This window comes from Sapajus apella, unplaced genomic scaffold (assembly GCF_009761245.1).
Source record: "Sapajus apella isolate SASKATOON/1434 unplaced genomic scaffold, GSC_monkey_1.0 scaffold43, whole genome shotgun sequence".
In the NCBI taxonomy this organism is placed as follows: domain Eukaryota; kingdom Metazoa; phylum Chordata; class Mammalia; order Primates; family Cebidae; genus Sapajus; species Sapajus apella.
Window position 1 is genome coordinate 7802160 of NW_022436983.1, and position 23487 is coordinate 7825646.

The window sequence follows — 23487 nt, forward strand, 5'->3', positions numbered from 1 at the left end:
CACCAACTCAAAGTCTGGAATCTCGACATGTAAATCAGATCCAGGTGTAATTCCTTAAATACTGTTTTGTGAGTACTATTCCTCTCAATCTAAAGACCTGTGATCTAAAGAGAGAAGTTACCTCCCTCTCACATGAACAGTGGCGTGACAAGCATAATTGCTATAGTCACACTTGTTGATAAATGGAAAAATGCAAACCACACAGAAATTCCTGGACCATACAGGTTCTAAAACACCTCAGGCATGGGTCCACAGTTCCTTAATTAGGACTCAAGGAGCAGGAATAGTTCCTCATGGCTTTTGATCCACTCTTTGAGCTCTTGGTTATAGTCTTTGAGCCACTGTTTCTTTTATATAAAAGGTAGCTCATGTTTGTAGCTGCAAAGTTTTCTTAATCTGCTTTTAGCTAGTAGAACTCTGGGGATCCATAGACCAATTTTCCTTCTGTCCTTTTTAGTCTGATTGATAGCATATCTGTCAATATAGCTCTCTTAAAAACATAGTGAGTATACTGTAAATATTATTGGAGAGTGTACTCCATTAGACAAAACCACTTACCAAATCTCCTTGAGATAATCCTTTTTTTTTTTTTTCCTCCCTGAGACAGAGTCTCACTCTGTTGCCCAGGCTGGAGTGCCGTGGCCCAATATCAACTCACTGCAACCTCCGCCTCCTGGATTCAAGTGATTCTTTGGCTTCAGCCTCCAGAGTAGCTGGGATTACAGGCACATGCCACAATACCCGGCTAATTTTTGTATTTTTAGTAGAGACAGGGTTTTACCATGTTAGCTAGGATGGTCTCAATCTCTTGATCTCATGATTTGCCCACCTCGGCCTCCCAAAGTGCTAGGATTATAGGCATGAGTCACTGCACCCGGCCAAGATAATCCTCTTTCTACCCTGAGTTTTTGCTGGAACTACTAAGGGACAACCTTAATCTTCTTAGAAACCCCAATTTTACTAAATTGTTCTTTGAGGTGACACCTTAAACATTTCTAAGTCCATAACAAAAGATTTTGTAGCTACACTCTTGGCTTCTTTCATACAGTGTTTTTCCAAGAAAGCTCCGAATCTGCTTTTTGCCTAGGAACCATTTCCTAATTTTAGCCCTGTTTGCCATCTGCAGAGAATAAATTTCTAAAACCAGTAAATCTTGGCTTCTTTTCTTTTTTAGTGGTCCTTCCTTTAGCTTATCCCTCTTCTCTTCCATTTTATTGTGAGTAGCAAGAAGAAACCAGGTGGCATCTTCCACATTCTGGCTGCAGATCTTCTTATCCAGATCTGTTAGCAGCAGCGAATCTGCATGGGTCTGCAGCAACTCGATTCTTCCCTCTTCAGAGGAAAGAATTTGGCTGAGGGGCATAAGGCAGAGTGAGAGACCAAGGCAAATTTTAGAGCAGGAGTGAAAGTTTATTAAAAAGTTTTAGAGTGGGAGTGAAAGAAACTAATGCACACTTGGAAGAGGGCCACGCTGGTGACTTGAAAGAGCCAAGTGCTCTGTCTGACCTTTGACTTGAGATTTCTATACATTGGCGTGGTTCTGAGGTTTGTATTTCTTCTCTCTTGATTTTTTCCTGAGGTGAGCTGTCTGCGTGCACAGCGGCCTGCCAGCACTTGGAAGAAGCTGCATATGTGGTGTGTTTACTGATATTGTACATGTTTTTCCATTACCCATCAAGGAAAAACACTTCCTAGAGGAAGGTCATATACCAGTTAAATGCCACCATTTTGCCTCCAAGTATGCATGCTTGAGCCTACTTGCCCAGCCCCTGAGATTTCATTTGAAAGCTACTGATCACCAACTTCAGGTGTTTTCTATGTATTGGGAGATGCCAAGCCCTAGTGCCAGCTGTGAACAATTAATTATAGCGAGACAGTTTAACAACCACCTCACCATCACCTGATGGTTGCCTGACATTTCTGGGTTGAGGCCCTCTCCTGCCCTGCACGTGTCTGCCTCCTTTAACAGATCATCCAGCTCCTTTGATATATTTTCTACTTTCTGCAACACCGCAGGCAATAGTATCGTTAAATTCTGCTGTTACATAGCAAGGACCTCCTGTCCTCCACTTGACAATCATATTTTCCTCAGTTTTCCTTATGCCGTCACCAACAGCCTCCATGAAGGCCAACAGGATTCTGCTGGCCATCTTTGAGGGCACTTTAGGATTTCACTGAAACTCTTCTCCAACGCCCTCTAGCTTCTGCCTACTGCTCGGTTGAAAAGCCACCCAAATTTTTAGTGTTTTTTGTTATGGCAGAACTTTATTTCCAGGTATGAAAATCTGTATTAGTTATCTATTACTGACTCATAAATTACCTCCAAATGCCTGTGGGTCAAAACAGCAATAACTTTTATTATCTTATAGTTTCTGTGAGTTTGGAAATTAAGAGTGGCCTGGCCAAATCTTGCAAGCTTAGGGTTTCTCAGGTGAGTATAGTCATATTGTCACCGTGGGCACATTCATCTGAGGGCACATTCATCTGTGGCTAGATGATATGCTTTTAGATGGCACACTCACATGGCTGGTAGGTTCGTGCTAACTGTTGGCACAAGATCTCAGTTCTTCATATACTTGAATATCCTCATGACGTGGTGGCCAACTTCCCTCCGAGTGAGCATTTCAAGAGAGAAAACACTATGGCTGTGTGTGTGTGTGTGTGTGTGTGTGTGTGTGTTTAAATCTAGCCTCAAAAGTGATACTCCATTTCTGCAATGTGAGTTTCCTCTTAAAGGAGGTAGACTCATTGTTGGGAGTTATGTCACTTCTAAGCGTATTCATTTTAATTTGGGGGAGAAGTAGCTCTGGGTAAAATAAAATACTGACATGGAAAGCTGTGGATCCTTTTTATTGGGATGTTTGCCTTTCTATGAGACCATTCAATTGTAGCATTATTATATGTTAAATTATAGCAAAAAGATCATCATTTTTCCTCTTAAATTTTCTGTGTTGATGACAGCTGTGCAATTTTTAATTTGTCACAGAACAAATAGGACCAGAATTGTGTGTCATGTGTGCATAGCTAGTTTTATGTATTTCTGACAGTCCTAAAATGCGTGCTGTGGTTTTCAACTTTCTGCCTCTTTGGGACATCGGGAGGCTTGTATTTCTCAGTGGGCCCTCATCCCTGTGTCATGCTCTCATAGGTCAGATATGGAGCAGCAGGCCGGTCCTTCACACAGAGCCAGGTTTCCCATTCACTGCGTTTCTACTCCACTCCCTGCCACAGCCCTGTGTCTTCCTGTTAAAAGCAGGAATTGCAAGGAACTATTTAAAATGCAGCGTTCTTCTCCAGGTTTGGGGTCTTCACCTCGGCATGAACTGCTGGCAGTAAGCCTCCTGTCCGTGGCTCACCCAGGTCTCTGAGAGTTTCTAATTCTCATTTGCATGCAGATTGTGTCCCTGAGCTCCACGAGGCTGCATCTGGTCTTGCATAATAAAATGTCAACAGCCCATTGACACCAGGTGTTGAAGTTTCGCTGCGTCCCAAAGCAAAGGAAGCTGTTCAGGGTGGGTTCTCCTTAGACACTTTCTGAGAAGAAAAGGACAGTCTGTTGTCATCAGCACCCTCAGACTTGGAGCGGTTCTTCTTGTCCTCCTTCTCACCCCTGAACAAGAACTGCTCCTTTGGCAGCTGCTTCAGATCTTTTTTTTTTTTTTTTTTGAGACGGAGTTTTGCTCTTGTTACCCAGGCTGGAGTGCAATGGCGCGATCTCGGCTCACCGCAACCTCCGCCTCCTGGGTTCAGGCAATTCTCCTGCCTCACCCTCCTGAGTAGCTGGGATTACAGGCACACACCACCATGCCCAGCTGATTTTTTGTAATTTTAGTAGACACGGGGTTTCACCATGTTGACCAGGATGGTCTCGATCTCTTGACATCGTGATCCACCCGCCTCGGCCTCCCAAAGTACTGGGATTACAGGCGTGAGCCACCAGTGTTCACTAGGTTCCTGTCTTGGGGCAAACTCTTTGACAGAAGCGCTGCATGTAGATCAGGCAAACATTTGGTGCTATGTAGAGTCCAGTCCTGTGACGGCCACGCAAGGGCTTCATGGGTGCTAACTTTTATTGTCTTGTTTTAGGGTACTGAGTGCTTTCCAGCAGATACTCTCAGTCACACAAAGAGCTGGCAGCAGTATGGAATATGCGCAAGGTCAGAAAGGGGCCCCTTAGCATCTCAAAAGTAAATTAAAAAGATTAACATGAGGTCAGTGGTGATTTCATGTGGTCAAGGGCCGTAGCTGGGCAAACCTGGGTTTGAACGCCGGGTCTGCCATTGATTGCCTGTGTGACCTTGGGCCCGTCACGTCTCTGTCCTCAAGTTCCTCATTTGTGAAATGCGAGTGATCAGATCACCGTCAATGGACTGTTTTTATAAGGACCATTACATTACACAAAATAAGCACGGATCCTGGAACACGGCAAATGTTCTATAAACAAGAGCTGTTTTGCTGCTTTTCTTATGAATTTGGTATTGTGGTAAGTGTGGCTAAGAGTAAATAAAAGTGTTGATATAAGGGCTTCGGTAAATAAATTTGTACTATATTTACATTGCAACAAATGTTGACTTTTTAAACATGCTTGGGCGTTTTAGTTATACTTAAGTACAATGGACATACTAATTGTAAATATTATCTATTATGAAAAGCAGGTCCTCTGGTTTTATTCACTTATATTTGATTATTTCTGCTTTTACACATTTGGAAACATACTTTTCAAATTTCATTCATGTAGGTTTTAAAAAATTCAGACTACTCATTCTTCTCTAGGTCAATGAGTGAGGTTTGAGCTTTTACGGACTCAGTAAGGAAGTGAAGAAAGCTGCAAATATCCCCTGACTCTGTATGTAGAGCTGAAGGGCGATAGTCTGCTGCAAGGTGCATGAGATAGCCAAGGTGTTCTAGGGGAGATCAAGGTTCAAATCTCAAGCTGTGCCATCAAAAGACAGCTAATGGAAAGGAAGGGGAATTGGACCCATGTCATCAAGGTCAGGGGACACAGCAGGAATCTTCTTTGAAAATGTGCATTTAATCTTAAAATTTCATGGGCATTTTGCATTCCATCCCATATTTCATTGTGTTTTGTTTCATCTTAGAGAGAATGGCTTCCCCTCAACATCCTGAGCCTCCGAAGGTCCCTGGAGGAGAGCATAGGCGTCTCTATCTGGCGTGGGTTACCAGTAGTCTAACTTAAAAATCAAGGCTGAGCTCTGTGCGCTAAGTACAAGGAGGGAGGCCGGGTGCGGTGGCTCACACCTGTAATCCCAGCACTTTAGGAGGCCAAGGCAGGTGGATCACCTGAGGTCAGGAGTTCGAGACCAGCCTGGCCAACATGGGAAAACTCTGCCTCTACTAAAAATATAAAATGTAGCCAGGCATAGTGTCCGTCACCTATAATCCCAGCTACTTGAGAGGCTGAGGCAGGAGAATTGCTTGAACCCTGAGGGTGGAGGTTGCAGTGAGCTAGGATCACACCATTTCACTTCAGCCTGGGTGAAAGAGCAAAACTCGATCTCAAAAAAGAAAAAAAATACAAGGATGGAATCTGAGAATACCTGGAAAATGGAATTTAGAGAAGTTAGGAAGGGCAGGGAGCAAGGAAGTGAAAGGTCTTGGGGTGGAGATAAAGGCTGCAACAGCGGCAAGGGAGGAAAAGTCCAGAAAAAAACTGTGGGCCAAACGACCCAGCCCCAGGATGCCTCTCAGGTCTGAACGGCACTCAACCGCCAAACGCCATGGCCTCTCAGCCTTTCTGGAAATTAATTTGTTCCAGGAGTCAAGTTAGTTTCCTTCCAATGGCAAGCACGTCCCATCAGGGCCGCAGTTACACGATTCAATCTTCCGTCACCATAAGGTTGACACATCCTTGGCGCTGCTTCCTCTTCCTCGAGCCAAAGCCACTTTCCTTGTTGCAGTCTTTATCGGACAACAACATTCAAATGAAAATTCGTTTATTGTGCCCAGGCAAGTTGCTGGCTGCATGATTTTGTCAGCATCCACTTCTCACAGGGTGACTTTATTGTAATGTATTTTCTTGCAGCTTCTGTTGCGTCAAAGTGGAGTTGGCCTTGGTAACGCTGGGAACCTAAAAATAAAGAAAAGTGAAGGTGCTTGGAATGCTCATGGAACAAGGCTTGGTTAGATCCCATCTAGGCAGGAATGCAGAGTGGTGCGGAGTTCTTTATGGAGTTCTGGGATGCGCAGAGGGAGACGCTGAAAGTGACTGTTTATTAACTCTGTGTAAATGGACACTTCTCAGCTCTTCAGTTGCAGGATAGTGCTCAGGGCTGTGTTCCATTAGTGGTGGCCTTTTCTGCTGACTTTGAAGGGGGTGGCGGGATTAATAAGCAGCCAGCTTCCTCTTGGCAATAGTGGATGGAGATGATGCTACCTGTTACAGGCCATGGGACTGTGTGACTTGAGTACACAACTGTTGGCATCTTAGATTCAGAGAATTGGTGAAGCAATCAATGCATCATCATATTCTTCAGCCCAGTTAGAAGCATCTGTTCAGTTGCAGCAGGGAGAACTGGAGGGCCATGGAGCCCTTCACAGCTACGAGGCTGTGTGGCTATGGCTAAGTTCCTGAAACCACTGAGACTCTGTTTCCTCAACGGACGGAGCCAGTAGTACCTAAACCTGAGTTGTGTGACAAGGAAATGCAGTGATGCGTGCAGGGTGTTCTGCATGGTGCTTGGTACTCAGTACTCAGTAAGTGCTTAATAAATAGCATCTGCCATTAGTAGCGGTGGTGTTGATGTTGTTACCATCACCTCCCTCTGAGCAAGTTCATCTGTAGTCTGGGAGTCTTGAGAAATAAAAGGAGTTTGTCATAAGCAGTAGAAAGGACATCAGCTGTGGGAGTTGTATTAAGTAGGGGTTACTTGGTGTAGGCAACAGAAACCAAATGAAGCTGGCTTAAGGAGAAGAAGGGGATTTATCACAAGGGGTCATGGCAGGAGACAGCTGAGTCTCAGGGTGGGTGGAAACCAAGGACAAGAAAGAAAGAGGCTCTGTCTCTGCTCTGTGTTTTGCTCTCCAGGTCCTTAGCACGTCATTCTCTCTCTCCTCTTCTCTCCCCTCCCTTCCCCTTCCTTCCCTTCTCTTCTCTCATCTCTCCAGCTGTCTTTCCCACATCCAGACTGCTCACTGGAAAGTGGCGGTCCCTTCTGGCAGAGTTTCCATGTAATATGTCCAGCTGATCAGTCTCACTGGGTGCCTCGGCTCCTATTTCCTAACTGAATAGTTTGGCGGTGCCCAATCAACTGGAGTGAAGAGGGCGCTGTGTTCTCACACACGGGGCTGTGAGAAAAGGCAGCGACTGATTCCCAGTGAGTCACCAATGCTACCTAGGGTGTGGATCCCCGAGAGCTGTCCCCTGCAGCCAAATCACCCTGGCAGTTGTGTCACAACAAGGCCTGCTGGAGGCTCATGGGAATTACACAGTGGCCGTAAGTAATGATCGGGATGATGATACCTGGGTATCATCACTGAGTATACCTCTGGGCCAGGCACTGTTCTAAGTACTTCAGTTACATTACTTAGGTTGATACCCATTACTATCAAGTAAATATAGCTTTGAATCCATGTGACAGAGAGAAAAGTGATCTTGGGTAAGAAGATGAAGTCACTTCCCAAGTTGACACAGCTAGCAGCAGATGGAGGAAGGGTTTGAACTCGGGAACTCTGACTCCAAATCGCATGCCCTGAGCCACATATCTTAAAAAGGCACGCTACACTCTCTTCCACAGGCTGTGGCAGGCTGGACCTCCCCCAAGCTTCTTTCTGAACGTGGACTTGGCTTTCTAAATACGGAGACACACCGATCCTCCAAGGTGTGGATCTGAACCACATGCCCTCACGACTCGCTCCGGCTCCTCCTGGCTTTGCAGTTCATCAGCTCTCAAACTCCACAGGCTCAATCAGAACCCAATTCAGGCACCGCCTGGCTGGGACTTACAGCCACACATGGTGGCTTTGTTCCCAATGTAACTCTAGTTCTGTTGCAAATCTGTCAGTTTAAAAGGGTGATAAATTGATTTTGAATCCACGGTTCTAAGGGTTTGTTTCGTTACCTACTTTTAAACCTGACTAGTCTTGTAACTTATGACTTTTTCACTGGGCCAAGGTTAAAAACAAAACAAAACTGGGTCTGGCTCTGCGCAGGTCCCACCAGAAGACAAATTCCAGTTATGAGGTGAGCAGTACCATCCTTACATACCAGAGACCACTCCAGTGTCTGACTCTGGAAGGATGTTTCAGTACCAACTTAAAAAAAATTGCAGTAAAATGCACATAGCATGAAATTTACCATTTTAACTACTTTCAAGTGTATAATTCAGTGGTATTTAGTACCTTCACAATGTTGAATAACCATTACCACTATCTAGTTTCAGAACCTTTTTATCTCCACAAAAGGAAACTCTGTACTCATTAAGCAGTTAATCCTATGTTCTGCTTCTATTCTGCTTCTATGGATTTGCCTATTCTGTATGGTTTTTTTTTTTTTTTTTTTTTTTTGAGACAGAGTCTCACTCTGTAACCCAGGCTGGAGGGCAATGGTGCAATCTCAGCTCACTGCAACCTTCGCCTCCTGAGTTCAAGTGATTCTCCTGCCTCAGCCTCCTGAGTAGCTGGGATTACAGGCACCCACCACCACGCCCAGCTAATTTTTCTACTTTCAGTAGAGATTGGGTTTCACCATGTTGGCCAGGCTAGTCTCGAACTCCTGACCTCATGGTCTGCCTGCCTCAGCCTCCAAAAGTGCTGGGATTATAGGTGTCAGCCACCACGCCTGGCCCTCTGTAAGGTTCTTAAAACTGGAATTACAATGTGTGGCCTTTTGTGTCTGGCTTTCAGTTAGCATAATGTTTTCTAGGTTCATCTGCATTCGAGCACATAGCACTTCATTCCTATTGTACAGCTGAGTATGATTCCATTGTATGGATATACCACATTTTGTTTGTCCATCTATCAGTTGATGGACATTTGGGTTGTTTCTACCTTGGGCTGCTATGAATAAGCGCTGTTGTGAATACTCATGAGAGAGTGTTTGCTAGGACACTTGTTTTCAATTCTTTTGCTTATATGCCTAAGAGTAAATTCCTGGCTCATAGGGACATTCTGTATTCAACTTTTTGAGGAACTGCCAAACTGTTTTCCACAGTGGCTGCACTATTTTATATTCCCACCAGCAACCTGTAAGGGTTCCCATTTTTCCACATCCTTGCCTCCAGCATCAACTTTTGACTTATAGGATGAGTTTTATTATAACAACCGGGGGAAAATCTGAATTATTTAGGCTTCATTTATTTAATGAGACCATATTAAAGCAAGAACTGGAAACTTGTGAGCATTTCAATGCAAAATACATCATAGAATTTGAGATCCACGAAAGCAAAGGTTGTTTAACATGCGGAGATAAATTTGATCATTAGTTCGTATCTATGGACCATATAAATGACAAGATCATAAAATCCATGGAGCTTCCTGTGGCAAGGCTGTGCCCCATGATATGATTCATCTGGTATATTTTTCTATAAAAACATATAATATCCCATCTCAATGACATCTGGATTCATCTGCGTAAAATGAGAGTTTAGGGTCATATTATTATTATTTCATGTTCCATACTTCATCTAATCCATAAAACAGAAGCAAAGTACGGTAAGCTGTTATTTTTCTTCTGAAAACATTACAAAATTTTATGTGTACCTTCTATGTTTGCTAATGACACAAAATGTCGAAACATGTCATTATTTTCCTCTGCCAACTCATGAATGTGCCATTCCTATCTGTAACCTAAATAAATACTCATTAATGTACAGTGAAATTGAAATGAGCACTTATATAAATAAGCCTGCTACAGAAATATGTGTTTCTTTAAATTTGTAGACCAAAATAACCTGAAATAAATTGAACATCATTTTACATTCAAAACAACCAACCAAATAAACTGGTTTTTATGACTCGATTTCTTAAACTCAGGTAGGTAAGAAAACATATATATGGTTCTTCATTTTGTAATCTATCATACATTTTAAAAACAGCACTATTTAGTTTAAATGTGTGTAGGCCAAATGGAAAAGAATGTGCATGCCACCTGATTCTAGGGTGATGGGGCAAGGGGAGAGGATAAAGTGGAGTTGGTTTTTTCCTTCACTTCTTCGTTGATTGGTTGGTGTTTTTACCCTTTTGGACAAATATTTATTTGTTCAAGCACTATTATGTACCAGGTCCTATGCTGAAATCCGAGGATATAGTGATTAACTGAAAAAATAATGTTGGTGACCTCACGGAATTTGAAAAGTCTGTTGCATAAGGGTGGTCACAGTTATCTCTTCTGTTGTCTATTGCTGTGTAACAAACTACCCCAAAACGAAGCAATGCAAATCAATATCTTATTATGCTTTCAGATTTGTGGGCCAGGAATTTGGGTGTTGCACAGGGACGAGCTCAGCTGTGCTCCATAGTAGCTGTGGCCTCATCTGGGATGACTTGAACCGCTGAGATGGCTGGTGCCATGGTGAGGGCCTTGGTGACGGCAGATGGTTGGATTCCTTGGCCCTTCTTTCTATTGCACCTCTGGGACTAGAATATTCAAGATGGCTTTTTCACTCATGTATCTGTCACCTGGGCTGGATAGTTAGAAAGCTGAGGATGGCTGGGCATCTCCTTCTTCATTCTGTGTGTGAGTGTGGGCTTCCTCCAAGTATGGCGGTCTCAGGTTCTTCAGACTTCTTATGTGGCAGCTTGTCCCAGAAGGAGCATTCCAGGAGTCATGGGCAGAAGCTGCAAGGCCTCTTACGACCTAGCCTTAGAAATCCCAGAGCACCACTTCTGCCACGTGGGACATTACCGTGGGACAACCTTGTCAGTAACACCAGCCAGATTCATGAGGAGGGAATTTCGACCCTAATTCTCAAAGGGAGGAGCAGCAAAAAATCTACAATTATCTTTAATGTACAACATAGGAAGGCAGACATTCAAGAAATAACCACACCCATAACTATTGCAGTGAAGAAAATGTACAGGCATCTTGTAATCGGGACATCCTGACTGCAAATGAGAGAAACATAACTCAGACAGGCTAAAGAAAAGGGCATTTATTGACCTACTTAACTGAGATGTCTGTGGCTAAATCCTGGGCTGCAATGATGTCTTCAGGGACCACTTTCCCAATCTCTCAGCTCCACTTACCTCCACTTACTCAATTGGTTTTGTTCTCAGGCAGGAGTTCCTCAAGTGATGACTGTAAAGCCCACCAGCTGCTCCACGGTTCTACCAGTTTACCAATCCCAATTGAAAAAGGCCACACAGCCAAGCAGATTCAACCCCAGGACTATTTGCTGGAACTATTGAGAGAGAGATAGCCAGCCTTTCTTTTTCAGTTGGAGTTGGTAAACGGTTATAAATGTGGAGAGCTGGTGGGCTTTGTGGTTCCCATTTAAGGAGTCTGTCTGTTTCTCAATCGTTCTGTCAAATAGTCCCGAGATTAAATCTGTTTGCCTGCATTTGGTTCACATGTCCTGTGCTGAACCAACCACGGTTGCCAAATAGATGAAACGCTTGGATTGGCCAGGCCTCGACCATGTGCCCACCTCACCGACTTGGGAGTGGAATCAGCCCCAAATAAACCACACATGGGAAGAGTGTTTCTACAAAATGAGATGAGAGCTTCTTTTATTAGAAGAGGGAAATAGATACCGACCAGACAAAAACGTAAAATATCCATGACACAAGCCTAACACAGGGTTATCAGTCTTAAAGATTTGGTCTATACATAGAAACAAGCAGGAAAGGGCATTCCTCTTCCATGTCATTACTTCCACATATTCAACCTGTGTTAATTATGTTCTCGTTGAATATGAAGCACTGGACAAGTTGTAACTAGGGTTACACATTGAATAGAAAAATGGGTGGGACAGGGAGGTCACAGGATTTGGGGCTGGCGAAAAGGTAGTGGTAGCACATATGAGCTTTATTGGGGAATGCTTTGACAGGTTTGTAAGAAGGGAAGCTCCTCACAGGGGGAGACTATCTAGGGGTTCAGGGAGTCCAGACTCAGAAGGGAAGGAGGGCAAGGCAACCCCAGGGAGATGGGGAGTAGAGAGGGAACTTATGTGTCCAGGTGATGTTGCTCAGTAGCACACTGAGAGCCTCCAGGACAGGAAGCATTGCAGGGCAGCAGCTTGGGGTCTCTATGGCTCAGGGCTCAACCTATCTATGGCTAACAGGTGTTGGGAGCAGTTTTGCAGATTATACAAGGCAGACAGGCTCTCAATGGCTAAACATCTGCTTATCTGAGCGATGTGTAAAGCAATTAGATGTGTAAAAATTTGAGTTTGTTTCTAGTGGGCTTGTGAGCTAGCAGGGCTGAGCCTTCAAAGAAGAAATAAATAACCAAGGGGCCAATACACAGAAGCCATCTTTGGCTCATTTATATAACTAGGAGTTTAAAATTAACCTTGTTATAACAGAACAATTTGTTAATATCAGCATGTTAAAGATTTCAGGTACAAGCTGGAATGATAATCATAATACTTAACATTTTTTTTTACGTGCTTATGTGGTAGGCACTGTGATATGTGCTTAACACAATCTGTCTCTAATTCGGAGAGCAACTCTGCACAGGTGGGGAAAATGAGGGGTAAGTAGGGGCCACGTGATGGCTCTTACAGATTCAGCTCGGACACGATCTAGCCCGTGTCTGCTCACGTTTAAGTAGCCAAAACAAGTCATATGGCAAAGCCTAACATCAGTGAAGGCAGGAAGAATGTTTCTCCCACAGGAGGGTCACTAAGGAGGACTCTATAGGCACTGGTTCAGAGAGGGGCAGTTTTTGAACCAATAATTCAATCTACCGTGGATGGATTCTTAAGCCATTACAATACAATGTGGTAAGTTCTCTGACAGAACGTCTCTATTCTTTGAACGGAGGAGGAGGTGCTGAACTCTTTCCATTTGTCTTTTGTGTTTAGAATAAAGTGAAACTTAGGGGACGTTTTGGTGATTAAGCTTCAATTTTCTGGAACAAGGATAGAACGAGTTGTATTGTGTATGAGCACCGTATACCAAAAAAAAGATGTAATAAATACATTTTGAGTACCCCAAATCTGCTAGCCTACTTAGACTGAAAAGCAAGGACAGTAACTCCTCTCTCCCGAGAGCTGGCATAAGGGGTTTCGTTAACAGTAATGTCTGTGCATGTATAAGCAAAGGACTTGGGAACAGGGGCACTCTCAGAATGATGTGGGAAGAAGGCTTGTTCTTAAGAACATTGAGTCTGTGTATTGGGAGTTTGGGGAAGGGAAGGCAGGATGCTGGAGAAAAATGAGGCATAAATTGAGCAAAGGTTGGTCGTAGACCATGGGTAGGTTATTTGGATGCCCTTGCCAGCTCTTCTCCTCACAGCTCAGCATGTCCTAACCTTCCTGTTGGCAGTTAACATACAGAGGATATACAGAGAAGTTTAAAATGTATAGTCACGATGCTAAAAAGCCAGGTGGTGTTGTTGTTGACTTTGTATGATGGAACTCGGTTTAGATCTGGAGCGTGTATTTCCACTTAGGGTAACTCAGTAACTTCTGGTTTAAAAGTGTATTTTCTGAGTAAATATCAAATAAATTCAAATTGCTTCCCTTACTCTGTCTGTTTCTCTTCTCTTTGGGTTCTTAGGGGGCTTATATATTGTCTTGTCTTGGGATGTGTATCTTGTCCATGAATCTCTCTCTGGCCATTTCTGGGCTAGGTTGAGATATCATCAACCCCAGTCGCTCAATAGTAAGCAAGGCTGGAGGTGGAGTGATGACAGTGTAGGGCCGTAGAGCTGTCTCAGATTCTCTCTAACTTAGAATGCTGTGGGGTAACCATTTCCACCCCAGTACTGGCTGCCCCAGCTGCCCAGGGCAGGGTATGAGACATTAGGGCACTTCTGTTTTCAGATCCCCAAATCTGTCTGGGTGTTTCTAACCATCTCCAGGGAAGAACGGGAATTCAGGGTAAGCAAGAATCAGGCCACATTCTTTCTAGTCCGTCCTTCTCTGTTTTAGCCAAGCTCCCCTCTAGCCCAGGAAAGGATTGTAGTGTCTTCCCATGCAACAAGGCACTGCTGTGATGTCGTATCCTATATTCTCCCTGCCCTATGTCCTATAGTTGCCACTCTATGCTCAGCCCTTCAGGTTTGATTCTCCATGATTCAGAACCTATCTTCTATTTATTAGTTACTGTTTAATGTTTTTAGGGATTGAGGATTTGCAATATCCATCTTTAACAGAATCTACTTTCAAATAACATTATACCATACTATGTGTAAGATCTAAACCTTAGGCCAGGCGCGGTGGCTCACGCCACTTTGGGAGGCCGAGGTGGGTGGATCAGGAGGTCAGGAGTTCGAGACCAGATTGGCCAATATGGCAAAACCCTGTCTCTACTAAAAATACAAAAATTAGCTGGATGTGGTGGTGCAGGCCTGTCGTCCCAGCTACTTGGGATGCTGAGGCAGAAGATCGCTTGATCCTGGGAGGCGGAGTTTCAGTAAGCCAAGATCGTGCCACTGCACTCAAGCCTGGGTGACAGAGCAAGACGCCATCTCAAAAAAAAAAAAAATCTGAACCTTACAACAATATGCTTCCATTGGCACCTGCTTATTCTTTGTGCTGTTATTGTCATGTATTTTACTCTATGTATGTTATCAACCTTGCAGGATATTATTGGATATTATTATTGTTTTTGCTTTAAACCGTCAATTATCTTTTAAATGAATTAAAAGATGAGAAAGAAAACATGTTTATGCTACTCACACATTTCCCTTTGCAAGTATTCTTTTATCATTTTTGTAAATGGAAGTTTCTACCTAATGTTATTTTCTTTCTGCCTCAAGAAATTTCTTTAACATTTCTTTTAGTGCAAATCTGCTGGTGATAAGTTTTGTCAGCTTTTGTTTATCTAAAAAAGTCACCTTCATTTTTGAAAGATATTGTTGGTTATAGAACTGTATGTTGGCAATTTCAGTTGGCAAGATTTTGCTTTCGATACTTTTGAAATGTCACTTTTTAATCTCCTGGTTTGTATAGATTCTGATGAGAAGTCTGACATTGGTTTTTGGTCTCTAAATGTAACATGTCTTTTTTCTCTGGGTGATTTTTAAATTTTCTCATTTTTACTGTGTGTGTGTGTGTGTGTTTAGTAATTTGATTATAATATGCCTCGTTGCAGCCTTCTTTGTGTTCATCCTGCTTAGGTTTATTGAGATTCTTGTAGGTTTATAGTTTTTATCAAATATGGAAACAAACGTTTATTTTTGATACGGCTTGGCTGTGTCCCCACCCAAATCTCATCTCGAATTGTAGTTCCCATAATCCCCATATGTCATTGGAGGGACACTATGGTGGTAATTTAATCATGGGGGTGGTTACCTCCAGACTATTCTCATGATAATGAGTGAATCTCAGAAGATCTGATGGTTTTATAAGCATCTGGCATTTCCCCTGCTGGCACTCACTGTCTCTCCTGCCACCCTGTGAAGAGGTGCCTTTGGCCATGATTGTAAGTTTCCTGAGGCCTCGCCAGCTATGTAGAACTATAAGTCAATGAAACCTCTTTCCTTTATAAATTACCCAGTCTCCGGTATTTCTTCATGGCAGCATGAGGAAAGACTAATGTAATTTTAGTTTTTCAGGCACTGTTTCTGTTTCCCAACCCTCTCCAATTGAAGAGTCTCTGCCAATGAGACTCCAATTAGATATATGTTAGCTTTATAGCCTTACATCGTCACTAATTTATTTTGGATAGTTTTATTGCTATGATTTCAGGTTCACTGATCTTTTCTTCTGCATTGTCTAATCTGCTATTAATTTCATCCAATGAGAATTCCATTTCACATATTGCATTTTTCATCCCTGGAAGTTCTATTTGGTTATGCTTTAAATGTTCTACTTTTCTCTTTATTATATTCATGTTTTATTTTACAACCTTGAACAAGCAAAGCATATTTTTAGTAGCTGTCTGAATAGCCATGTTTGCTAATACTAACCCTTCTGTTATTTCTGGGTTCGTTTCTGTATACTGATTTTTCCCCAAGCTATTAGTCACATTTTCTTGCTTTTTTGTATGTCTGGTAATTTTTTATGGAATACTAAGCATTATGAATTTTACATTTTGGGGCACTAGATTTTGTTACACTTCTGTAAAAAATGCTAATTTTTTGGCAGGTATTTTAGTTACTTGCAGATCAGTTCAACTCTTTCAAGGCTTACTTTTAAGCTCTTTTTGGATAGGCCTGAAATAGCCTTTATTCTAGGAATCATTTTGCTTAATTTCTAAAGCCTGGCCCTTCTGGAGCCTCTAATGAATGTGTCCTGTATTCTACCCAAATTCCTCCTCTTTGGCTGGTGAGCATGTCAACAATTACGGACATGTGAGCTCTTGGAATTATTTGGCCTATAGCTCCCCTGTAACTGTTCTCTCCTGCAAGTTTTTCTTGCCTGGTCACGTAGAGTTTTATCTTGCCCAGACACAGGGTTGATATTCAGCCAACAACTCAAAGGCAACCCCTTTGCAGATCTTTGGAGATCTAGGTGTAGCCCCCCTGCTCCTTTAGTACTCTGTCCTGGAAATCCTAGCTAATTGAGTCTTCCTGGTCTCCAGCTTCTTAATTCAGTGACACGGTAGGGCTGTCTTTGGATTTTTCTTTTCTATGCTGGAGTCTGGAAATTCTCTCCTTGCAGAATGCAGGATGTTAGGACACAACTTGCTTTTTCCTATTTTCTCAAGATCACGATCCCTTGTTATTCAATGTCTAAACATAGTTGTTTCTAAAATAGTACTCAGTTTTATAGTTATTTACAGCAAGAGGATAATCTGGATCCTCTCACTCCCTTGTGGCCAAAGCCAAAAATCTTCAAAGTCACTCTGTTGTATTCATAACTTCATAATTACATTTCTTTTTGTAATTGTGGTGAATGTAGTGGCTTTATGGAGAATGCCTAGAATTTACTTATTTGGGGTTTGAAAGGATAGATTTACCTGAAAATGATAGAAATTCTATAAGGAAAGAAATACTAATTCACAGAGATGTAAGGAATTAATTCAACAATATTTATTAAGCTATTTGCTAGGTGCTGTTCTAGTTTTTGGGGATACGACAGTAAGCAAAGATATTAAAAGAAGCCTCTCCACTCTGATCAAGTCCATTGTAGAGAAAATAGAGAAAGAGACAACAAGCATAATAAATAAGTAAAATCTTCAAATCCATAACATGTCAGATGGTAAGTGCTATGGGAATTATAGAGAAATAATAATCCTTTCAGCCCACATGTGGCACTGATTGGAAAACATGGCCACTGTCCCTTCATAAACTTTAATGACAGAGGCCATCTGTTTAGAGGTACAATAGCCAACTATATTACCATAAATGTAAATCTAGTCTAGGGCCGTCCCCTCATGCCCTGTTAATTTCTTCAGTTTATAAATACTTACCACAAAGTCATATTCATATATCTACTTGCCACCTGTATTTTTTTAAGCTTCCCCAAAAGGACTAGATGCTCCATGTGGGTAGGTACCATATCTGGTTTTGCTCCCAAGCATGTTATGTAGGCTTGTCATTTGAATGGTGTTCAATAAGTATTTGTTAGTTGCTGAACACGTTTGTGGATGAAATTTATGGATGTGTCGGGTTCTTGATAGCTGCCCGGTTTATACCTTGTATGTACACCCTTACTTTTCCCTTCAAAATTGCTAGTCAATTTCTCTTTGCAAGTTACAAGTTGTGACTCTACTTTTCCTTCTCTTTCTTTCCACAGCTGTACAATCATTGCACACCCTTAATGACCAGATTTCCCATTTTATTGTCACCAAGTCGAAGGCCCTGGAGGAGGACAAAGACCCTTTTCTACCCACCGAGAAGGAGACTCTGAAGAGTTCCATGATACTGATGAGGCACCTCTTAATGGATGCTCAGGTACAAAGATCAGTAAATAAATTCTCTATGGAGAAGGTGAAATCTTCTTTTCTTTTTGGCATAAGCTGTCCAAAAATCTTCAACTATCACACCTATTGAAAACTGTTCATTTTTCTGATATTGCCGACATTTGGATATGTTGAGTATTGGATTTCTGATTAGATCTTATTTGGGATTTAGTGTTAAAATTGCTTTTTAAAAAGTCAAAAGTTATACAGCTTAAGAACAGTATATTTGTTGTTCTGAGAATTTAACAGATCTCCCATTAGCCTTGGAAAAGTGAAAATCCATTTACATACAAATTTGGCAGGCATCAAAGCTGGCAAAGACTTTGGAGCAGAGCAAATACTTATCCCAAACAGCATCACTGAGTAACTAATGAATATTTTGGTGCATTTGCTGTACCCCTCAGTAAGTGCATCAGCACTGGTTTTGCTAGCACTGAATTTATTACAGAAGGTTATTCAGCTCATTGCACGCTATTGTTGAGATGTTATTTTTCAAGGTTTCTCCTTGTGTACTATTTTATCGAAATATTTAAGAGTAATCTATCTACTCCTTCTGGCTTTGTTGGTGGGTCTCTTCAGACTTGTTGATAGACAAACACCAGGTGCTTTACGAGAATTGGTAGTTTTCTATGTTAGAGAAGCCAAACTAAACTGGATCTAATTGTCGTTCCTACCTCTTCCGTGTCGGGAAATGTTTCAGAAACGTTCTGTGGGTTTGGTGGTATTCGTGCTCATTTGCCCCGGAGCTTTCTTCCTGAGCTTGTTTTCTGTTCGGCAGTGGTGAGGTCAGAATGGTTGGTGGTTTCTTGCATTCCACTCTGTAGCAGAGATTTTGAACTGTGGTTTCTTTGCTTTTGTTTCTAACCCTGGTGGTGGTTTATGTTTTATTTTTAAAACCAATCCCGAAGCCTGGGTCTTGTAGCAATAAGGCTTTAACTGGCCGTGCCTTTGTGCCTGTCTCACCTGTCAATGTCTGAAGCTGCCCCATGGGATTTTTGAGGCCCTCTGTTGAGATGGCCCGAATTATGCAAAGCCTTTCATTCCTATTCACTGTTCTCCTGCGCCCCTTCGTTATAAATAGCCCATTCAGCTTCTCCTGTCTCCCCCAGCCTGTCTGGTGGTAAAAGGAAGGATTCTGAAGCTCCGACAGCCAATTTTGAAACTCAGAAAAAAGGGAAATTTAGAACAATTTACTGAATAAAAGAGAGCAAATTGTTCTTGAAAGGATTAACTTTCCTCCAAATGCCTGCTCCCAATCCTGTAAGCCAGCACTTGAGCCAAGGGAACGGCCTAAATGAATCCCTAAAGGCATTGTGTAAACTCCAGTTTGCAAAATCTAAGGTACTAAAAAACCATTTATATTTTTCCTCTTCTTCACATCTGAGCTTACTAGTGCCTGGAACTGGATTTTTAAAATGTTTCATGTTACTTCCAGAAATGTTTTCTCCCACTAAATGCCTAATTCATTCGAAACCCTTCATCCTTAGTGGTGTTAACAACGATTTTTCCCTTTTTTATTTAATGAGATGAAAATATTCCTTATCATGTGATCCCTGTGTAGGAATACTTTCTTACTATATTCTCTCCTGATCCCAAATTGATGACTGCTAGAATGTTCTCCCTTAAATGGCCAGATAAAATGGAGCGGAGTATGGTGGCTATTCTCCTAAGTCATATACTAAAAGAAAGGTGGGTTAGGGCTTCTTCCTCTTTCCTGAAGGTGGGTACCTGCTTAAGTCAGGTGGGAACGTCATGTGAAAACCTGATGTTTGTTTTTTGCTTCCTAACATTCCATGATTCCTTGCTTCTGTCTTTTAAACTAACAAAGGATGAAATGAGTTGTGATTAGTTTAGAACACCACTCTGATGGCTTTTCTTCCAGAACTGCTAACTTTTTGAAACACCGTTTTGGTTATGATCCTATGTTCCTTGCTGAAGTCAATCATGTCACCTGATACCCCCAGTCCCCCATCCTACTACTGTCTCAGATGAGTGTTGCCAAGCTTATAAAATGTCATGGGATTCCAATGTTTTGGGGATGGCCAGGCATGATATGTGATTTTGAGTTTGGAAGTAGACATCTATAAATATGTCACTTTTTTTTTTTTAAAAAAGAATCTTTATTGGGCATTTTGGGGGCAAATTCACTTACTTTCCAGCCATGTTTTAACACTGCTTCTTACCTCAATTCCAAAGAAAACTGAATGTACTTATTTTCATACGGTAAGTTCATCAACAGTGGGGGAGCTGGTAGAATGTAGATAGAACTTATCTGATATTCCTTTCGTTCAGCCTGCATTTTATGATATTAATAGACATCTCTTAGGTTTCTGTGTTGTGGGATGTAGGCCTTTCAAGGGTAGTAACCACATCCTTGAACTTGGCTGGTATAATAGCCCTTTCAGTTCCATACCCACAGGACCCTTAATAGTGTTAGATTATGATGAAACACTCTGACATCAGCTTACAAGTCGAATGAAGTCAGGCAAAAAGTGTTCCACAGAACCCGGAGGCTGCTTGAGAGTGACTGCTTAAAAGGCATAATCGATTCAAGTCACATCTGCCTTGGAAGCAATAAATCCTGCTTAGGAGAATGTCAAAGGCAAAAGCATTGCTGGACTATGAAATTCCACCTCTGAGGATTATAAAACAACGTGCACAGAGCAAACACATCTCCCAAGTATAATGGGGAAGCCAGAGATGATTGGCAGGCCTGACACTCCATCCTGGAGAAGGGAGTCGTGAAGAGAGCACCTCACATGGGCAGCTCGGAAAGACCGCAATTACTTATTTATCCCCTAAACGTTTCCAGCGTGGAGGTGTCTGAAGAGGCGTGGCACCTCTTTTTGCATTCCATGTCCTTTTTAGTTTGCAGGCCTCCAAATTCAATGGAGTTTGCCACTCAGGTAGCATTTGAAACCTGATCTTGTGACTTTTATTCCTGAGAGCTCTGTCTAAACTCGAAATGCCGACTCAGCCTCCTAAGTGATTAGATTCATAACACTGAATGGGTAATTCTTTCTGGTAGAGATTAATTCTTTTACCTGTACTCTGTGACTCTGAATGCTAAGAGGGGTTGATTGCAGCAAATTAAATTTCCCATTGGCAGTTCTCTCCCTTTCCCCCCGAAAGGCCTAATATCAGTATTTATTAAGGGGAGACAAATGCTTGGGAAAACAATAAGATCGCTTTTTTTGGCAGGAAGGTCCCCCTCTTGAAGGCTGAGAGCTAAAAGGCAGAGAAGTTTCTGTGCGCCTAGGGACTTCCTTCTGCTGGTCAGTTCGCTTTGTGTAAACTGAGAGGGTGGCTGAGAGAGAGCCCGTGTTCTGCTGACCTAGGACTGCTGCCCGGATCTGGACAGGAAGCGGGTGGCTTCTTTGCCTAAAACCTGGCCTGTGCTAGAATTAGAAGGTAGAACTTGTTTTAAGGGAGGCCGAATCCCTGGTGCACCTTACTCATGTTTTAAGGGAGGCTGAATCGTGGGTATACTCCTCTCAGAGGTCCATCTCCAGGAATGAAAGTAAACCCTTCCAAATAAAAATAAACCACACAACTGTCATCTCTAAGCAAATCTCGAACAAAGTCAATTGTTAGGTGGAAAAGACATGAAATTTGCTTTGCTTTTCAAGCTCTCCTTTTTCCTTCCTGCCATTTTCTCCTCTTCTCTTTTCTTTCCTTTTTTTTTTTTTTTCGGTATATAAACTATTTATTAACAGCCAAGGCCTACAGACTTATTTCTTCTTGGGTACACCCACGGTGCGGCCACGGTGGCCAGTGGTCTTGGTGTGCTGGCCTCGGACACAAATTGGACCCCAGAAGTGGTGAAGCCCTCTATGGGCCCGAATCTTCTTCAGTCGCCCATGGTCTTCACGGAGCTTGTTGTCCAGACCATTGGCTAGGACCTGGCTGTATTTTCCATCCTTTCCATCCTTCTCTCTGTTCAAGAACCAGTCTGGGATCTTATCTTGGCGTGGATTCTGCATAATGGTGATCACACTTTCCACCTCACCCTCAGTGAGTTCTCCTGCTCTCTTGGTGAGGTCAATGTCTGCTTATTTCTTATTTCTTCTCTTTGTCTTCCCTCTCCTCCCTTTTTCTTCCCAACCCACCCGGCATCTCTCCTCCTCCCCTCCTATTTTCTCCTTCTCTCAACTCTATTCTCCTCCTCCCTCCTTTACCTTCCCTTCTTTTGGTTGGCAAAATAAATCTTAGCTGAGATGTGGAATTACATTCTGCCTTTTTCACTTTCTTCTTTGCCTTTCCTTTTCTTTCCTTGTCTGTCTTCTCTCCGTTATTTGTGTTCAGGGAACTAGAACGCATATTTGCCAAAAGCCTATATTCCCCTTTGCCAAGCAAGAGCGGAAGCAGCAGCAGGAGGGAAACCTGGCATTCCGGAGGCAGATCCGGGAGCCCTGCCAGGATCAGACACTGCATAAGATTTGGGTGGCTTTGATTTTTTTTTCTCCTTTTAAAAGAGTGGTCTAGCAAACTCTTCCAGATGATTATGCTTTCCAATTGGTTTCTGGCAAAACTGGGCCGAGTGAACATGGATAGATCAGCTGTTTCAGTTGTCTGGGTAATCCCTGGCCTCAGATGAGGAAGTGCAGTGTGGACCAGGGGAACCCTTGGCTCAGGTTCCTGGCAGATAGGGAGGGTTAGTGCCCCAAAGTTGACATCACCTTGCATTGGGAAGGACGCCTTGGGAACCGAGCATTTCACACCTATTACATTGGTACATTTTAATTTGATTCTTCTGTTACCAGCACTTTCCATCCCTCCAGATTCTTTCTGAAGTTGATACTGTGGTCAAGGTAGGCTTCTGTGGTTCTCACTGGTGCAGTTATCTGGAGTTTTCTAGCTGTAGCTGGCTTCAGGGTTATGCCCATGAATGTGACCTTGTTATCCCTAGAGGATACCTTGTCCTTGCTTTGTACAAACTGACATCAGAAGGATCCTGGCCTTAAGAAGGTCACAGATGCTGGCTGCAGCTATGAGTGGTACCACACATGTGGGGTTTTTTATCCTCTGGGATGTAACACTGTGATGGAGAGTGAACTAGATTCTCTCCCTAGGTTCTCTTCCTAGCAAGGAGGGAAGAAACTGGCATTAGAACCAGGGAAAACAGGCAAAGCTTTCATCCTAAGAAAATTACCCTGGGATTTTTTAAAGTCTACTCATCTCATCAGCTTTCTACCTCTTAAGGTCATAGGAGAAAAAAATACTTACATGGATGCTAAAGAATTTAGTTCCCTTCACTCAAGAGCTGCAATGATAAGCTGATTATTCAAAGGAGTCTTAGCACATCCCCTCAAATAATCCATGTGCTCCATTACACATCCTTTCCCTGCGTGTTTGCAAAAGCAATGCTTATTTTCCATTCTGAGTTGCAGAACTATCAAATCACCAAGTCCAAAGCTTGTAGTTTTTTTACATAACTATTGCAAGCCTACTTTCCATTTGCCACAATAGTTTGGATCTCTAAAGGTTTTTTTTTTTTTTTTTTTTTTTGATAAA

At 42.4% G+C, this 23487-nt stretch overlaps 2 protein-coding genes across 7 annotated transcripts in view; one reads left to right on the forward strand and one right to left on the reverse strand.

Annotated features, from left to right (window-relative positions):
• KAZN (kazrin, periplakin interacting protein) overlaps nt 1-23487 on the forward strand; it is a 1289243-nt gene that overhangs the window by 271211 nt on the left and 994545 nt on the right. For all 6 annotated transcript variants that reach the window (XR_004275924.1, XR_004275923.1, XR_004275922.1 and 3 more), the window contains exon 2: nt 17808-17965. Coding sequence is in view for 3 of the 6 variants with exons in the window: in XM_032301155.1 (XP_032157046.1) it covers nt 17808-17965 (158 nt within the window). In the remaining 3 variants the exon portion in view is untranslated. The remainder of the gene's footprint in view (nt 1-17807; nt 17966-23487) is intronic.
• On the reverse strand, nt 21650-22022 carry LOC116566589 (40S ribosomal protein S18-like). The gene has a single exon (XM_032301163.1). It carries the CDS (start codon nt 21954-21956, stop codon nt 21705-21707), a length of 252 nt encoding a protein of 83 aa, XP_032157054.1. The 5' UTR covers nt 21957-22022; the 3' UTR covers nt 21650-21704.

What these genes read in the sequence shown, in the direction of transcription:
- LOC116566589 (XM_032301163.1), bottom strand. Translation starts at nt 21,956, where the DNA reads ATGCAGAATCCACGCCAAGATAAGATCCCAGACTGGTTCTTGAACAGA.